Raw genomic sequence first — 18,337 nt, 5'->3', positions numbered from 1 at the left:
GGGGTATCAAGATCTGAGAATCTGGGAATGAGCACAGAGGCCTAAAGTGATGGCTAGAAGTGAAGACATGGGCCATAAAGCTTGTGCTGGTCAGGCCCCACCTGTAATAAGGCAGCTCTTCATGGTGCGGAGGGTGAGGTAATGGCTCCATGCAGAATTTGGACATGAGGGGAAGATCTGACAGCATTGAATTCACTTCTCCAGCCCTTCCCTATTTCACTGGACATCTGAAAGCTGGCTTAATAGACTATTCTTCCACTTAGAAGTCTGTGTCTGTCACTTAACCATGACTAGCACTGCCATATGGTTTGTCTGTGCTTGTGCACTCCTTGTACCACTTAGAGGTGGCATTCCAATGAAATACAGCCTTTCCAGAGTCTAGTTTGAGCACAAACAGGCGACAGAGAACAGATGATTACAGCAAAGAAAAGAGCATTGAAATGAGCCTCATGTGTCAAAGGTCAGGCCATGCTCAAGATCACCATTGCTCTCTCGAAGCTGGTTACTCCATTGGAAGAAATGGATTGATGTTTCTGAGGACCAAAGGTCAGTCTCGTTAACCTACTCACTCTGAAATCAGTACACCACCCACACCCCCACACTCCACCCCCAGCTCTGACCAGTCCATCTGGGGACCAATTAAGACCATGGCTGCTGGCAAATCCAGTTTCCCACTGACCAGATGACAGAAGCAGGCATCTTGCCACCTTATGCCACCTCAGTGATGGAAATCTGGGCCCTGGATATTTTCTTTCACATTTGGAATAAAACTAGGTCAGTTTCTCACTTCCCGGTGAACAATTTAGTTTAGTGTTGATAAGGCTATCAGGAGGAGTTTTGGACATTTATTTTTCTCAGCTCATTTATTATATGTGAGCAACTAAAATATAAAAGTGCAAGTGCCATAAAAAGGCAGGAAAGCTCAGACCTATTTTCACCAGATAATTCATAATTTAGAAAGTACAATTTGATTCCAATTGTTTGGCGAATGGTTCTGAGCACACAGCAAAATTGCCAAACTTCTCTATTATTTTAATTCATAAAACATTACTTGTGATGGGGAGTCGAGAACCAGAGGTTTCAGGATGCAGGGTGGAACATTTAGGACTGAGACGAGGTAAGTTTTCTTCACTCAAAGGGTAGAGAACTTGTGGAATTATCTGCCCCAGAAGGCTGTGGAGGCCATGTCACTGAATATATTCAAGAAAGATTAAATTAATTTTCAACTTTCAAGGCATTGAGGAGCGAGAGAATATTGCATTGAGATTAAAGATCGAGCATGATCATACTGAATGGCAGAGCAGGATCGAAGAGCTAAATGGCCTTGCTTCTATGTCTCTTCTTCCTTGTAAAGTACTAAACTCATATTGATTAGAAGATACTAGATTTGATTTGTAATTTAAGTTAACTGACTGAGACTGGGCTAATAATTGAAGTGCTACAAGTGGCCACTGTAATATATATTGGCAGTAGAGAAATCCCATACCTGACTCCAATCTTTGTCATCTTATTGGTTAGTGTGTACCTGTTCACAATGAGTAAGAACAGAATCAACCTTACTGAGTGCCAGAACAGCCGCGATAGACTGCATGGTATACTTCTGATTCTGTGTCTTATTTTCTTATAGTTAGATTAACAGAGTTCAATTGCATTACTGATATCTAGGCAATAGTATCCCTGTTTATCACTCCTTTCAAAAGAAAATTTGCCATTTAAAATATGTATATCTACAGTATATTGGTTTTAATTGCAGGTGCATTATGTCAGGGGCTCGTCTTTAAATACTCCGTACCTTACCAAGCCGTTAAGCTCGGAAAGAAGATAAAAGTAACCTGTTCCCTTGAACCTCCTGCAAACTTACAGATGTTGAATGTCAAATGGTATAAATTTGGAAAAGAACCCATTGAAGCACATAATATATCGGGAATAACAACTGGAGATCAACAGGCATTTTCTTGGCTTTATATTGCGAATGCATCAAAAAATCATTCTGGGATTTACTACTGCAATTCTTCTTTGAAGAGCAATTTAACTCAGCAGTGTGGTACAGAAATTAATGTGATAACAAGTAAGTAAAAAGAAACCTTTCAAGATATTTTGTGCTGTTAAATATGTGGTTTAATATTTCTGAACAGTACATTTTAGAATTTCATTTCATAAGTCAATTACCAGGTTGTATTTTTAATATAAATTTGCATATTTAGAATATGCAGCTATTTTTCAAATCAGAGTATTTGCCCAATGTACTTCCTGTGGAACTGTCTTCTCCTATGGGTAATCCTGGGTAACCCTCAGTCAAACTAGTACAGAATCTTCAATGTTTTATCTATATTGGCTTCATTCAAACATTTGAAAGTTTAAATTTACTACATCAAGTACTAGAGTCACACGTTAAAAAACAGGTTAAACTGAAAAATCAATGGGCTAAATGCTAAAAAAAACTCTCACTGCATTGAAAAGTCCAAATATAAACCTGCATGAAAACTGAAGAATGAGAAACTTGGAAGAGACATCAAATAAAATCATTTTATCCAGGTAAATAGAATTAATGGACAAAGTAATGATGCTGGTCATTGGCACATCAAATAAAATTAGATTGATGGGGGAACTGAAAGCAAAGTACCGAGGATAAAGTTACGACTGAATAGAATGACATAATTGAGAAATTAGGTCAACTTTAATTTTTTCTGCCCTAAATATTTATACCTTTTTTATTGGAGGACTGTATGCTTTGAAATGCAGAGAGAGCAAAATTTAACTTGTGGAATGCAAAATTGGATGGAGTGTGTAACCAGCAGTTATTCTGTACCCACTTCTGCCAACATCAAGTTTCACTCCCAAAATATGTGTATAAATAATTAACATCTTAGACAATGTGTTCACCTGAACTGCCATTCTTTACCTATTGTTGACGTTATTGCTTGTTTCAATCTGTCACCCTAACACCTGCTAACTATCTATCCTCCCATAAGAGACATTCACATTCATAACAATTTGGGAGCCAAACTGTTACTCCAGCATCTTTGGTGTTGCATAAAGCTCTCACAAACCCGAGTAATCTAGTTATCAAATTAATTTATGAAAAAGGGAAAGCAATGGTTTAAATGCTGTCAGGCAAGAGAAAAGTATATTCATACAGCTGCGGTTTACGTTCCTAGTCCATGTGTAAAACACATGACCGTAATCTCAGTGAACAGAATGGATTGAGGGTTGTGAGAATCCCAGTGGCCACTTACATATTCTTAGCACCCACACCAATTGATCTCTGAGGCCCCAAGGGAATTATATCCTTAATTGGCAATGGGAATACTGTTGCTGGAGTCTCTGTTCCACAGGGACATCTACTTCCAGGTCTTATCCCACTATTGTAGAACTCTCAGCCCAAAAAACTGCTGGCCCATCAGTTGTGTCACTGGGAGTATTGGTTGCTGATGGTATTTCACTTGGTCTTCACCACAGTTCATCATAGGATCCTTTTGAGAAAGGTAAGTGGTGGTGGTATGATGGTAAGGAAAGGGATTCAGAGGAGAGAGTAAGGAGCTTACAGTCTCCCTCAATGATAAGTTGCCCACCTGGAATACCAACAGCAGTGGGAGGCCCCAAAATGGGCATTAAATAAGGCTTCATTGGCAAGTGGATGGGAAAACTTCCTGCAAGCTTCCTCGTCCAGACTTAATCAGAAGAGGCAAGAGTGCCCATATTCCATACCCTTTCCCAGTCAAACAGCTCCCTGTCTCAGAAGCTGCTGTCAGGTGTTGTGGAGTTAAATTCGATTTGGTTTAGAATGTATGCATTAATGGAATATTTCATTGGAGTGTGATATTGTGGGTAATTGCCACTTTTTGTCAATTATCTTAGATTTATGTAGTCTAGGAACAGCTTCCTGCTATCTATTCTGTCAGGGCCCTTCATGATTTGCATATCTGTAACAAATCTCCTGTCAAACTCTATTCTCAAAGATGAACAGTCCTAGATTCTCCAATCTATCCACACAACTGAATTCCCTTTGCAGATACGAATCACTATAAATGCCAGAGGAAACATCACAGAAGCGCTTCACAGGAGGCTCCCAAGCACTGAGGATGTCACCTAGACAGGGGACGAAATGTCTGCAACACAAATTCCCAGCTCGTCGAACAGAACCACAATGAATTCCCTTATCTCGTGTTACTGTATTGTGTCTTTTCTACATCTCTCAACAATTCACATCCTCACTAATGTGTGATTCCCAGACTGGGTGCAATATTCCAGTTGAAGCTGAGCAATGTTTTATATATGTTTATCATAACCTTACTATAGAACAGAGGACGTTACAGTGCAGTAGAGGCCCTTTGGCCCTTGAAGCTGTGCCAACGTGTGAAACCAATCTGAAGCTCATTTAATCACACTATTCCATTCTCATCCATATATTTATCCAATGACCATTTAAATGCCCTTAACATTAGTGAGTCTACTACTGTTGCAGCCAGAGCATTCCATACCCTTAATAGTCTCTGAGTAAAAGAACCTACCTCTGACATTTGTTCTATATCTATCACCCCTCAATTTAAATCTATAACCCCTCATGCTAGCCATCACCCTCTGAGGAAAAAGGCTATCACTGTCCACCCTATCTAATTCTCTAATCATTTTGTATGTCTCAATTAAGTCACCTCTTAACCTTCTCTCTAACGAAAACAGCCTCAAGTCCCTCAGCCTTTCCTCATACCATACCAGATAATATCCGAGTAAATCTCCTCTGTACCTTTTCCAATGTGAGCCTTCATAAAGCTCGAGTTGAATCAAACTTTCTTAAAAGGTATGATTACACATTACAGGGACATTCACCTTCTGGTCAACTTGACAAAATTAAAATTTTATGACAACAGTAATCACAAATAGCTTGAAGTTTTCAATTTAATTCTTTCAAAAGCTTAATAGAGTTAAGGAGTATCCAAAGGGTTTTTACAAATACATTAAGGACAAAAGAGTAACTAGAGAGAGAATAGGGCTCCTCAAAGTTCAGCAAAGCAGCCCGTGTGTGGAGCCACAGGAGATGGGGAGATACTAAACAAGTATTTTGCATCAGTGTTTACTGTGGAGAAAGACATGAAAGATATAGAGTGTTGAGAAATAGATGGTGACATCTTGAAAAATGTCCATATTACAGAGGAGGATGTGCTGGATGTCCTGAAACGCATAAAAGTGGATAAATCCCCAGGACCTGATCAGGTGTACCCTAGAACTCTGTGGGAAGCTAGGGAAGTGATTGCTGGGCCCCTTGCTGAGATATTTGTATTGTCGATAGTCACAGGTGAGGTGCCGGAAGACTGGAGGTTTGTTAACATGGTGCCACTGTTTAAGATGGGTGGAAAGGACAAGCCAGAGAATTATAGACCAATGAGTCTGACGCTGGTAGTGGGCAAGTTGTTGTAGGGAATTCCTGAGGGACTGGATGTACATGTGTTTGAAAGACAAGGAATCATTAGGGATAGTCAACATGGCTTTGTGCATGGGAAATCATGTCTCACAAAATTGACTGAGTGTTTTGAAGAAGTAACAAAGAGGATTGATGAGGCAGAGCAGTAGATGTGATCCATATGGGTTTCGGTAAGACATTTGACAAGGTTCCCTATGTGAGATTGGTTAGCAAGGTTAGGATTCATGGAATAGAGGGAGAACTAATCACTTGGATACAGAACTGGCTCAAAAGATAGAAGACAGAGGGTGGTGGTGGAGGGTTGTTTTTCAGTCTGGAGGCCTGTGACCAATGGAGTGCCATGAGGATCGGTGTTGGGTCCTCTACTTTTCATAATTTATATAGATGATTTTGATGTGAGCATAAGAGATATAGTTAGTAAGTTTGCAAAGACACCAAAATTAGAGGTGTAGTGGACAGCGAAGAAGGTTACCTCAGATTACAATGGGATCTTGGTCAGATGGGCCAATGGGCTGAGAAGTGGCAGATGGAGTTTAATTTAGATAAATGTAAGGTGATGCATTTTGGGAAAGTAAATCTTAGCAGGATTTATACACTTAATGGTGTGGACTGAGGGAGTGTTGCTGAACAAAGAGACCTTGGAGTGCAGGTTCATAGCTCCTTGAAAGTGGAGTCGCAGGTAGATAGGTTAGTGAAGAAGGCGTTTGAAATGCTTTCCTTTATTGGTCAGAGTATTGAGTATAGGAGTTGGGACATCATGTTGTGGCTGTACAAGACATTGGTTAAGCCACTTTTGGAATATTGCATGCAATTCTGGTCTCCTTTCTATCAGAAGGATGTTCTGAAATTTGAAAGGGTTCAGAAAAGATTTACAAGGATATTGCCAGGGTTGGAGGATTTGAGCTATAAGGAGAGAATAGGCTGGGGCTGATGTCCCTAGAGCGGCAGAGGCTGAGGGGTGACCTCATAGAGTTTTATAAAATCATGAGAGGCATGGATATGATAAATAGGCAAACTCTTTTCCCTGGGGTCGGGGAGTCCAGAACTAGAGGGCATAGGTTTAGGGTGAGAGGGGAAAGAGATAAAAGGGACCTAAGGGGCAACTTTTTCATGCAGAGGTTGGTACTTGTATGGAATGAGCTGCCACAGGACGTGGTGGAGGCTAGTACAATTGCAACATTTAAAAGGCATCTGGATGGGAGGGTTTGGAGGGATATGGGTCGGGTGCTGGCAAATGGGACTAGATTAGGTGAGGATATCTGGTTGACATGGACGAGTTGGACCAAAGGGTCTGTTTCTGTGCTGTACATCTCTATGACTCTTAAAGCTAACTGAACAAGTGCTCACTAAATAAAATGAGGCATCATGTTAATGCCAAATGCAAATATAATCCCAATTTCACTTTTTTTCACATTTCACTGACCTTACTGTATGTTATATACTGGTAACTTGTTACAAACAATAGTGGGAACTGGACTGGGAACAGAGTGGGCAATTGATGCAGCAATTTTTCAGCTGGTGCACGGTAGGCAGCTGGCACAGGAAGATGCATCCATGTCTGACGACATAAATAACCAATGCACTGCCAAATCAATGCCAAATGCAATTTTCTTTCTATTTTGGACAGGAGCACCTTTGTGCAAGTTGACATAACAGGACCTGACTAACAGTTTTGAAATTCAGAGCTTAATAAAGGCTAGCATTGAAAAAGGTGCAGAGGAGATTTATTTGGATATTACCTGGTATGGTATGAGGAAAGGCTGAAGGACTTGAGGCTGTTTTCATTGGAGAGATGGTTAAGAGGTGACTTAATTGAGACATACACAATGATCAGAGGATTAGATAGTGTGGACAATGAGAGCCTTTTTCCTTAGTTTACTAATTTTATCAAAAAGTAAGTGTAATTACCAAATGGAGAATTATATCTTATACCCATGTCTTGTTCTCCATGAAGATCAGTGAACAGATTGTATAATTGTGGTAAGGTTGTTGTGTTTGTTACCAGACTGATCTGGAGAATTTGCATTTATATCCTTAAAGCCGCTTGAGAATTTGAATTCAGTTCTGAAGCATCTTAAATAACTGGACCTATTAAGTTGATTTTGGTAAAAGAGATCACAAAACAAAAAAACTCCAAGTTGCTCACTAACATCCTTTAGTAATATAACCCTGTTGTTCTTGTTGAGTCAGGCCTCTGCTTAAATGCAACCCACACCAATGTGGTTGACCCTTATCCATCTAAATGTTACATCAAGCCATTTTTAGCAGTTTCAGAAAAAGGCCATTATCAATTTGTTTCTGAGCCTTAACGGGAGCGATTAGGACAAGAGTTGATCAGAGAGAAAACAAAAACAGAAATTGCTGGAAAAGCTCAGCAGATTGGCAACATCCATGGAGAGAAAGATCAGAAACGTTAGTTTAAAGGAATGGCTTGAAACAGTAGATTCAAGGTTTGTGTGAAGATTTGTAGCTTGGGTGCTCGTTGTTGTGGTTCTGTTCGCCGAGCTGGAAGTTTTTGTTGCAAACGTTTTGTCCCCTGGCTAGGCGACATCATCAGTGCTCTGGAGCCTCCTGCGAAGCGCTTCTTTGATGTTTCTTCCAGTATTTATAGTGGTCTGTCCTTGCAGCTTCCGGGTGTCAGTTTCAGCTGTCCACTGTAGTGGTTGGTATATTGGGTCCAGGTCGATGTGTTTGTTGTCAAACACATCGACCTGGACCCAATATACCAACCACTACAGCGGACAGCTGAAACTGACACCCAGAGCGGCAAGGACAGACCACTATAAATACCGGAAGAAACATCAAAGAAGCGCTTCGCAGGAGGCTCCAGAGCACTGACGATGTCGCCTAGCCAGGAGACGAAACGTTTGCAACAAAAACTTCCAGCTCGGCGAACAGAACCACAACAACAGTAGATTCAGGCAGGAAGGAAATTCAGAGGTCAGGGAATTGTCACTAACAAAGTGATAGAACTCAAGAACCAAAGAGAGAAACTAGATCAGCAGTTGCAAGGATGAAGGAGGTTGAAGAGATAAGAAGGAGTTCGGTGTCATGGAAAGATATTAAAAGAAGCAGAGATAAAATTGAGGCTTTAGTGGATAAGAGTTTATGTTGGCCAATGTGCGTAGGTCAGATGAGTGAAATTGAGCTTGGTGCAAGTTAAAATATTAGCAGCAGTACTTTAGATGAAATTAAGTTTAACAAGGATGCAAGGTGATTAGGAAAGTCTTGATTGTGAATTCAGGTTCTGTCCATTTGTGTTAATGTTTGTCACTATTACATCATAATATGGAGCAAAGATGATCATCGGGGTGAGACTTAATGATATTTTCTGCTGCATTTTCATCATTTTTCCACCTAAAATTAGAAAAGGGAAAAAACCTGGACACAAGCCTCTCATTGTTTCTGCTCTATTTAGAAACCATTCAGGTCAGATGAAAAATAATAATGGGATCTAGGGGTACACATACAAAAATCATTAAAAACAGTAATGCATGTTAATAACTTCAGAAAAAGCAAATCCAGAAAGGGATTCATTTTAAGAGAGTTAGAACTGAAAAGCAGAGGTTCTGATGTTGAGTCTGGATCTTCAATGTGCTGTCAGGAACTCAACCGCATGAAGTTTGTGTCCTGAGCCTGTGCCATCACTATTGTGATGCTATTTTGTTTAAGCAAGGGGTAAGTTTTGTACCAATTAGAGGCATCAAGTGCCTTCGGATAGGTAATGCTAGTCTGGCATCAGTAGCACAGGCAGGTGGTAGTCATGTTGGGGGCTGCTAGAGCCTTTGCCAAAAAAAGAAAGTAACACCCTATAGAACAAGCCATATCCACACATTGCGAGAGGCCATGCAGGCTAGACTACTGTAACACCACTGGAACCAGTAATCCAAGATTTAGGTGTATAAATCTACACAGAGAAAGTTGCTGGTGGCCTCACAGTAAGGTTGACAACTGTGCACTACAGCACACCAGATTTTATTTTATACATTCGTCCGTTCTGGGTGTCAAGAGCTGAGCCAGCATTTACTGCCCATTTTTGGTTGCCCTCGAGAGAGTTGTGCTGAGTTGCCTTCTTAAACTGCTGCAGTTCATGTGCTGTAGGTCGACCTACAATGCCGATAGTGAGAGAATTCCAAGATTTTAACCCAGTGAAGGAATGGTGATATATTTTCAAATCAGGATGGTGAATGGCTTGAAGTGAAACTTGCAGGTGGTGCAGTTGCCATATGTCTGTGCCATTGTCCCTCTAAATAGTAGTAATCATAGGTTTGGAAAGAGTTACCTTAAGACCTTTGGTGAATTTCTGCAGTGCATCTTGTCAATTGTACACACTGCTGCTACTGAGGGCCAGTGGTGAAGGGAGTGAATGTTTGTGAATATGATGCCACTTAAGCATGCTGCTTTGTCCTAGATGCAGTGAAGTTTCTTCAGCCTAGGTTGATAAAATTTCAATGGTGAACTAACAGGGATCTTAATAAGCTCCTTAACAGCCTGATGAACTCATTCATTGGTGCCAACTGTGTTTCTTACTTCATCCCTAATAATAGCCCTTTGAAAATACAACAATGTCCCAGAGGCATCAGAATTCTGGGATAGCCTCAAGGATTGCAATTTTTAAGTGCAATCTGCAGTACGTTTTAGCCAATGTCTCTTTGAAATTCTTGTCCCATTCTCCCTGTTGTACAAATAATATCTAGGATTTACGAGGATGATACTAGAATTGACAGGTTATACTTTTAAGGAAAAACTGCTCAAGTTCAAGTTATTATTTCTGAATAGGGGAAACTGATCGATGACCCTTGGAGGTGGAATGATTTTGGGGCAGCACAGTGGCTCAGTGATTAACACTGCTGCCTCACAATGCCAGAGACCCAGGTTTGATTCCAGCCTTGGGTGACTGTCTGTGTGGAGGTTGCACATTCTCTCCATGTCTGCATGGGTTTCCTCCGGATGCGCTGGTTTCCTTCCACAATTGAAAGATATACACGTTAGGTGAATTGGCCATACTAAATTGTCCATAGCATTCAGGGATGTGTAGCTTAGGTGCATTATTCAGGGGTAAGTGTAGTGGAATAGGTCCGGATTGGTCATTCTTGAGAGGATCAGTGTGGATTTGTTTCAAAATGGCTTGTTTCCACACTGTAGGGATTCTACGGACTGGTAAACATAGGCAAAATGATACAAGTCTTCCACAGGGTAAAATGTTTACATGTTGGGGAGAGACAAAAGAAAATGGAAACATGAATATATGATATACATTCGTTGATATTGCAAATGAATGCTATGAGGTAAGGTGAGATTGACAACGCTTGACATCAAGTTTTGCATCAAGGAGCCTGAGCAAAACTGGAATCAACAGGTATCAGAGGCAAACTGGCTGCTGGTTGGAGCCATACCTGACACGCAGGATGATAGTAATGGTTATTGGACGTCAGTCATCTCAGCTCCAGGACATTTCTGCAAGAGTTCCTCCAGGTAGTGTCCTAGGCCCAACCATCTTCAGTTGCTTCATCAATGAATTTTCCTCCAGGATGTACAATACCTCAGATTCTGAAGTAGTCCATGTTCAAATGTAACAAGATCATTTGTTGGGCAATATTTAGGCTTGGGCTGGCAAGTGGCAAGTAACATTTGCGCCACACAAATGCAAAGCTATGAACGCTACTGATAAGAAACAACTGTCCTTTAACATTCAATGATGTTACCATCACTGAATTCCCCACTATCAACATTTGGGGGGGTTACAATTAAACAGAAACCCAACTGGACTCACTATATAAATACATTGGCAATACTGCAGAGAGTAACTCACTTCCTGACTCCTCAAAGTCTATCCAAAATCTACAAGGCACAAGTCAGGAAGATGATAGTGGGCAGCACAGTGGCTCAGTGGTTAGCACTGCTGCCTCACAGCGCCAGGGACATTGGTTCAATTCCAGCTGAGAGCGACTGTCTGTATGGAGTTTGCACATTCTCCCTGTGTCTGCATGGGTTTCCACTAGGTGCTCCAATTTCCTCCCACAATCCAAAGATGTGCAGGTCAGGTGAATTAGCCATGCTAAATTGCCCATATAATTGGGTAAAGATAGGGTAGGGGAAGGGTCTGGGTAGGTTGCTCTTCAATATGGACTTGTTGAGCCAAAGGGCCTGTTTCCATGCTGTAGAGTGTCTAATCTAATGCTCCCCATCCCTGATGAAGGGCTTATGCCCAGGATGCTGCCTGACCTGCTATGCTTTTCCAGCACCACACTCTCAACAATACTCCCCATTTGCCTGGATGGGTGCAGTTCCAACAACATTCAACAAGCTTGACACCACCCAGTCCATTTGATTGGCACTACATTCACAAACCTCCACTCCCTCCACCACCAACGCTCAGTAGCAGCAGTGCGTGCTATCTACAAAGATGCACTGCAGAAATTCACCGAAGATCTTAGATAGCACCTTCCAAGCCCACGACCACTTCCATCAAGAAGGACAAAAGCAGCAGATACATTGGAACACCACGACCTTCAAGTTTCCCTCCAAGCCACTCATCATCCTGACTTAGAAATATATTGTCATTTCTTCCCAGTCGTTGAGTCAAAATCCTGGAATTCCCTCCCTAATGGCATGCTGGTCAACCCACAGCAGGTGGACTGCAGCTATTCAAGAAGGCAGTGCACCATCACTTTCTCAAGGGCAACCAGGGATGGGCAATAAATGCTGGCCCAGCCAGCAATGCCCATAGCCCAAGTGAATTAAAAAAAACTTTCTTATATCCAAGTTAATCAAAATAAACCAAAATTGAACTCAACAGCCATTTCTTTACCCTGAGAGTGTTAACAACATGAAACTTTCTGCAGCATGAAGTGATTGACAGAAATTATGTAGGTACATTTAAGGGGAATCTATACAGGTATTTAACGGAGACAGAACGAGAAGGAGATGATGACAGGGCTATGTGGAGAAGGATGCCTTATGGAGTAAAATGCAGCATAGACCAGTTGGGCTGTGTTTCTGTATTGTATATTTGGTGTAATTTTATCTCCCTTAAATGTTTCTCCTTTGCTTATGTAAATCATTATGGGATGCCTCACCAATCTCTGGCCACACCGATTCCCCCACTGCCACATGAAGCCTGGTAGTAATCCCTGGAGCATTAGCAAAATGCTCATCAGGATTTGAATGCTTCATCCATTAACAAGGAACTTAGAAACAAAGGGTTTGCGAGAAGGGCAAATGTAGTAGCACAAAAATCTAGCATAGTCTTGTTCTAGACTTCTGTAGTACTAACTGAAGGCTTGGCATGATTAAAGTTGACGGAACTGGTGAATGTAACAAGGCAGCAATCACATCTGTACTACAGAAACAGTTATAAAGAGAAACACTAATAATAATGAATATGGAACTGAACAGAACATTTGGCAAGTGAACTAATGGTGTAAACAGAACTGTCAGCACAGCTGGCACTAAAGCTCCTGTTACAGGGCAGGATTTTCTGTGCACAGGCTATGCTGAGAAAATATAAGCATGAATTGTGGAATGTTTAAATGCATCATGCTGTAAAATAATAATATATTTTATATTGCAAACTCCATTATAATGTAGTAAGTCCATTGCCTGTCATCGCGAAGAAAGAAATAATTTGCATTGATATCGCACCTTTCCCATCACTGATATGTCTCAAAGCACTATGCAGCTGAAGGTTTTTGTGTTAAATATAGGGCAATTTGTGCACAGCAAGGCCCAACAAATGGCTGAAATGCCGGTTTAATCTGTTTCTGATATAGTGACTATAAATGCTAGTCAGGACTTTGCCTCAATTCTAAATACAACCACCTCGTGGTTTTTCAATCTAATCCAAAACAAGCTCCTGGTGCACAATCAAAAGCAGATGGCAGCCATGGTTGGATTTGTAATTGCCTTCGAGGTTGGAGAAGTCAGAGAGGCAGCAGCATCTTGGTGTGTACAGGTAGCTAAAGAGTCAAATACAAACCTTTGTGAGATATTTTTAAGTTTGCTTCTTTTTCAACACTTTAATTCAGCAGCAAAATCACGAGAATCCTTGATGCATCAGTCATTGTAGGTGAATGGGTTGCTGGCTTTCCCAAACATTTAGGTATAAACAAGGACTGCAGATGCTGGAAACCAGAGTCTAGATGAGAGTGGTGCTGGAAAAGTACAACAGTTCAGGCAGCATCCGAGGAGCAGGAAAATCGACGTTTTGGGCAAAAGCCCTCCAAACATTTCCCCAGTTTTGAAGAGTGGCACACCACCTATACCTGCACCAATCTCACCATCATGGGCATTTGAAAAGCAAGTTCTAGGAATATGATGTAAATAGCCATTTGTGGCATTCCTCCTTTATCAGTACAGATTATCCATGGAGGTTATAGCAGAAGATAGAGAAAAATCCATGAGAGCTATACCTTAAAACATTTGATATCTAATTCCAATCTCTTTCAATGTGCAATGTTATAATGTCATAATATACTCTGCTATGCACAAGATATCAGTTTAGCTTGAATGTGAATTCATCTTTTGATGGTCTCCATGATGATGTGTCAAAAGAAGGTTCCATGGCAATACCCAACCAGTCAGAATCTATTTGCCTGGGCTGAGAATTAAGATTGATAGGCATCTCCATGTGTAACTAAGTAATCAACAGCCATTTTCATGCAGTATAAAATGATGTCCCCTATGTTCAAGCCCATTTTGATAAGTGCAAGGCAAAAACTTACCAACTTCTTGTTTACTTTTAGTCATGTTTAAGCTCTGTACTACTACCAAGCAATTCTGGATATACCACTAGAAGTGTTGCAGCCCACCCAGATTGACCTTGAATCAATAATTACATGGTAGTCAATAATTCAAGAGAAAAGAACCAACAAATATACAACATAATGCAGTCCAGGTGAAGACGTAATCTAGTGAAGCTATATATAAGTAATACCTGGAGTACAAGGCATTATGGCCACTCTAGCTGTCATCAATCACTTATGAATCAGGCTACAAGTCAAGTGATTAACATGGATCCTGATCACAACTTGATACAATTAGACTGAAATACTGTTGTCTCTTGTAGAGTTATACTTTGTGTCTTTCGCTTCAGGAACCATCCCGAAAGAAGAGCCAAATACCACGTACACAATGAAGGATATGTTGATTTTAATTCAAGGTGTTCTGCTGATCCTGTGTCTGACTTTGCCAGGAATGTTGTTTCTGAAAGTAAGTAAGCAGCAATTCAACCTCACAGCTACTTAATGCATTTCAGTAAATATTGTAGACTGTTTGGGATCACTGAGATTTTTGCCTTTCATACCTGGGTATTAAAGATTCCCTATGCAGTACCTAAGAAAGGATCATCTTTTATGAAGGATCACTTATAAAAAAAACCTTTGCTTAATTTTCACAACAACAGAAGTAAGTCTCTTGAGTCTGTTATTCAATTCATGGTTGTTCCACATCTTAATTTCATTTACCAACTATGGTTTGAAACCATTGATATCCTTCCCGAACAAAAGTCATAATTTAAAAATATTCAATTAATTCCCAATTTCAATGACTTTGGGGAGAAAATTTCAGATTTCCCTCATATAAAGAAGCATTTAGTTATTTCAGCTCTAAAAACTCTGGCTATAATTTTAACCACATTCCCTTGTCCTGGACTCTCCCATCACAGGAAGTAGATTCTCTCTACGTATACAATACAGTTCAATACAATACAGAAGCAGGGCCTTTGGTCCACCAAGCCTGCATCAATTCAAATCCTTATTTAGACATAACTAAGGGCAATTAGCAAGATCTAGTAAGGAAAACCAAGAGATCCTTGATGCTTTGTTCCTACGCCATTCTCAACATTCAGGTATTGAAGATTATATTTGACCTGCTCAGTGCAACATGAATAGATAATATTGTAATAATAAACAAAAGCAAAATACTACAGATGTTAGAAATCTGAAATAAAAAACAGTAAGTGCTGGGGAAACTCCAAAGGTTTGACAGCATCTTTAGAGAGAGAAATAGTTGACACTTTGAGTCCAACATGATTCAGGTTACCACTTGTGAATTTCCTTTATCCTCCGGTTCTGAAGAAGAGTCATATCAGACTCAAAATGTTAGCTTGTTTCTCTTTCCACAGATGAGTTCCTGTTTTTATAAATATTTATCTCTGGATTGACTAAAGCTCCCTTATGAGAATGGGTGACAGAGAATCAGTAACTTGTTTTACCACTCACTCAACGTGAAATAGTCTTTAAAAGAAATACAATTTTTTTAATCCACTCATGGAAATATGGTCATCACTGGCTGGCCAGCAATTTACTACCCATCTCTAGTTTGCTTCAAGGAAATGGTGGTAAGCTACCACCTTGAACCATTGCAGTCCACAAAATAGGCTGTAGACCAGTTGTCATTTGCTTCCACATTGTTGTTGTAAGTCAAGGTCAACCCTTTAACTAGAAGACCAAGACCAAGAAGTGTTCCCTGCCTGAAGTTTAATGAAAACACCGAAAACAGATTTGATTTTCTTTATCCTCCTTTATTTCCCTATTTTCTTCCATCCCCCTCTGCTGAACGTATTATTTCTTTGCTGGCATGTAGTTGTTCTCCTATTTAAATGGCAAGTTTTCTTCCATGTGACCATTGTCAGTGAGTGTCAATTGGTTATTAGGCTATAGATTTGTCCAGTCCAGTACATAGAAGTACATTTCTAGCAGAACAATGCTGGAAAGCATCAGGCATAATAGCTGGCTGATTATGTCGCCATAACCTGTGAATATTCAGGCAAGTTTGGTACTATAAATGTGATCAACTGTTCACTTTCCTAACCTTCAGGTTCTGAAATGATCTGATTCAGGAAGGAATTATTTCCATTCCTGCAGTGACCTATACTGAGTAAATAAGTACTCTTTCATTGTGCCAAACAACTTAGTGCGCGATGTTAGCTGAATTAAATAGTGTGGTGTCAAAGCTAGTCTCTGTCCCTTGACTGCAGAGGGGAGAATAGATAGCCAGGGCCTTTGCTCTTTTGGAACTTGACTAACATTATTCAAATTAAAATTAGAGCTCTTGCCAGCAGGGAGAAGAAACTCTCATTCTAGCTATTTCTGGTGTAGCTTAACCTCATTGATCGGACCATTTGTTTATCCAAAGTGCCAAAAGATCTGATATACTTCCTTTTAAGATATGGATATGATGGAGATGATTTATTTTTAAGTCAGTACATGGAGTAAGGGAATATCGAATAAAAGGCAGGCCATTGAAGACTGAGAGGATTGTGAATCTTAAGGCTGTTGAAGCTTATTCAAGACTGAAATCAATTGATTTCTGAATACAAATGACACCAAAGGATACAGAGATAATGTAGGATAATGAACATAGAGTAGAATATCAGCCATGATCTAATTGACCAAATGGCTTACTCGGTTACTATGTTTCTATAGTTATTAGCTACAAGTCTGGTGTTAAAATGCCCAACATGCACACGTATATTTTAACATTGGAGGACATTAACCTTACGATGTTTACCATACTATCATTATTAGAGTTAGCGGGAAACTACAAAGTATAAGTAGACATGTTTGTTGATGTACAGCATCTCCACTTGCAGCTGATACTTCAATCACAATGTGAAACAAAATATTATAAGCTCAACAAATGGGCATACTATTGAGGTATGAATGCCAACATTTCTTAAGGACAACGTTTAAAAAAAATCAGCCAATGATAAAGAAAGCGGAGTTGAAAGTATATCGATTTTATTTTTCACAGAATAATCGAACAAAGAAGACTGAAGAAATAGAGACGTACCATATGTATGAGGTATGAAATTAATAAAGTGGAAAATTTTAATATTAACATTACACCAGCAAGAATGTAGACTTGAACCAAGTGATATGAAAAATTTGTATTTTTGGAGGTACTTTCAAACTATCTTGATCCAGATATTCCAGTTTCATGAAGCATCTATAATGTGGATGTAGTCAGGCTTGTTCTGAATCGGCCAATAGAAATTGGTGACTTGCCACTAACTGTGGAGATTGCAACATCACGTGGTTACATGCACAAATGTTGGATAAAATGCCTGACACACACTTGCACAATGCAGATATATGTACTTGAGAGATATTAAACACCCACAATCATTCAGTAAGTAAAGAAATAGTGCACTCACATTCTGCTCCTCATCTTATTTTAGCAGCATAAGCACAACGAGGCAAATATACACAAAAGCAAAATGCTGCAGATGCTGGAAAACCGACACAAACGTAGAAACTGTTGGATATACTCAATAGGATTCGCAGCACCTGTGAAGCAAGGGTTAACAATTTCAGGTTGTGATCTTTTCACCAGATGAATTACATGTACATATTCCATGCTTCATAGTATCAATAATTCACATTTTAAAATTTATTGATCAGCAATGGAATTTGGCTTATTGGATTCCCAATCTGAGTTTGAGTAGGCTATTCAAACACTCAGATGTTCTAAATATGTCACAGCAATGTTAGAGCATTTAATTTTGAGTCCAACCCCTAGTTTCATGACACAAGAAAATAAATACAAGATCAGCAATTCACAAAGTCTAGAAACATTACACTAACCCATTCTCTTAAACAGCATTAAAAGTGATATTAAAGGTTTCACCAAATTGCAAACTGAATTGTTCCTGATGCCAAATATTTATTCAGCAAAAATTATTGCTGTTTTGGCTTTGCAAAGATTAGCATGTTTTATTCTGTTTATGAATGGCTATGCCTCTCCTGATTGGAATATTACATGAAACATTTTAGTGCCTTGAAAAATAGAGTCATAGAGATCTACAGCCAGAAAAAGCCCCATCCGTTCATCAAATCTGCGCTGGTCAAAAACAATCACCTAACTATTCTAATCTCATCTTCCAGCACTTGGTCCTTACCCATGTATGTCATGGCA

General features: G+C 39.9%; 1 protein-coding gene across 1 annotated transcript in view; it reads left to right on the top strand.

Moving 5' to 3' along the window:
- LOC132830909 (B-cell antigen receptor complex-associated protein beta chain-like) overlaps window positions 1–18,337 on the top strand; it is a 30,901-nt gene that overhangs the window by 8,460 nt on the left and 4,104 nt on the right. Inside the window, exons 2-4 of the mRNA XM_060848852.1 lie at window positions 1,754–2,068; window positions 14,514–14,629; window positions 17,174–17,224. Of these exons, the coding sequence (XP_060704835.1) occupies window positions 1,754–2,068; window positions 14,514–14,629; window positions 17,174–17,224 (482 nt within the window). The remainder of the gene's footprint in view (window positions 1–1,753; window positions 2,069–14,513; window positions 14,630–17,173; window positions 17,225–18,337) is intronic.

Source organism: Hemiscyllium ocellatum, chromosome 32 (assembly GCF_020745735.1).
Source record: "Hemiscyllium ocellatum isolate sHemOce1 chromosome 32, sHemOce1.pat.X.cur, whole genome shotgun sequence".
Classification (NCBI taxonomy): Eukaryota; Metazoa; Chordata; class Chondrichthyes; order Orectolobiformes; family Hemiscylliidae; genus Hemiscyllium; species Hemiscyllium ocellatum.
The sequence above is the reverse complement of the archived record's forward strand: the minus strand, read 5'-3'. Positions and strand labels throughout refer to the sequence as shown.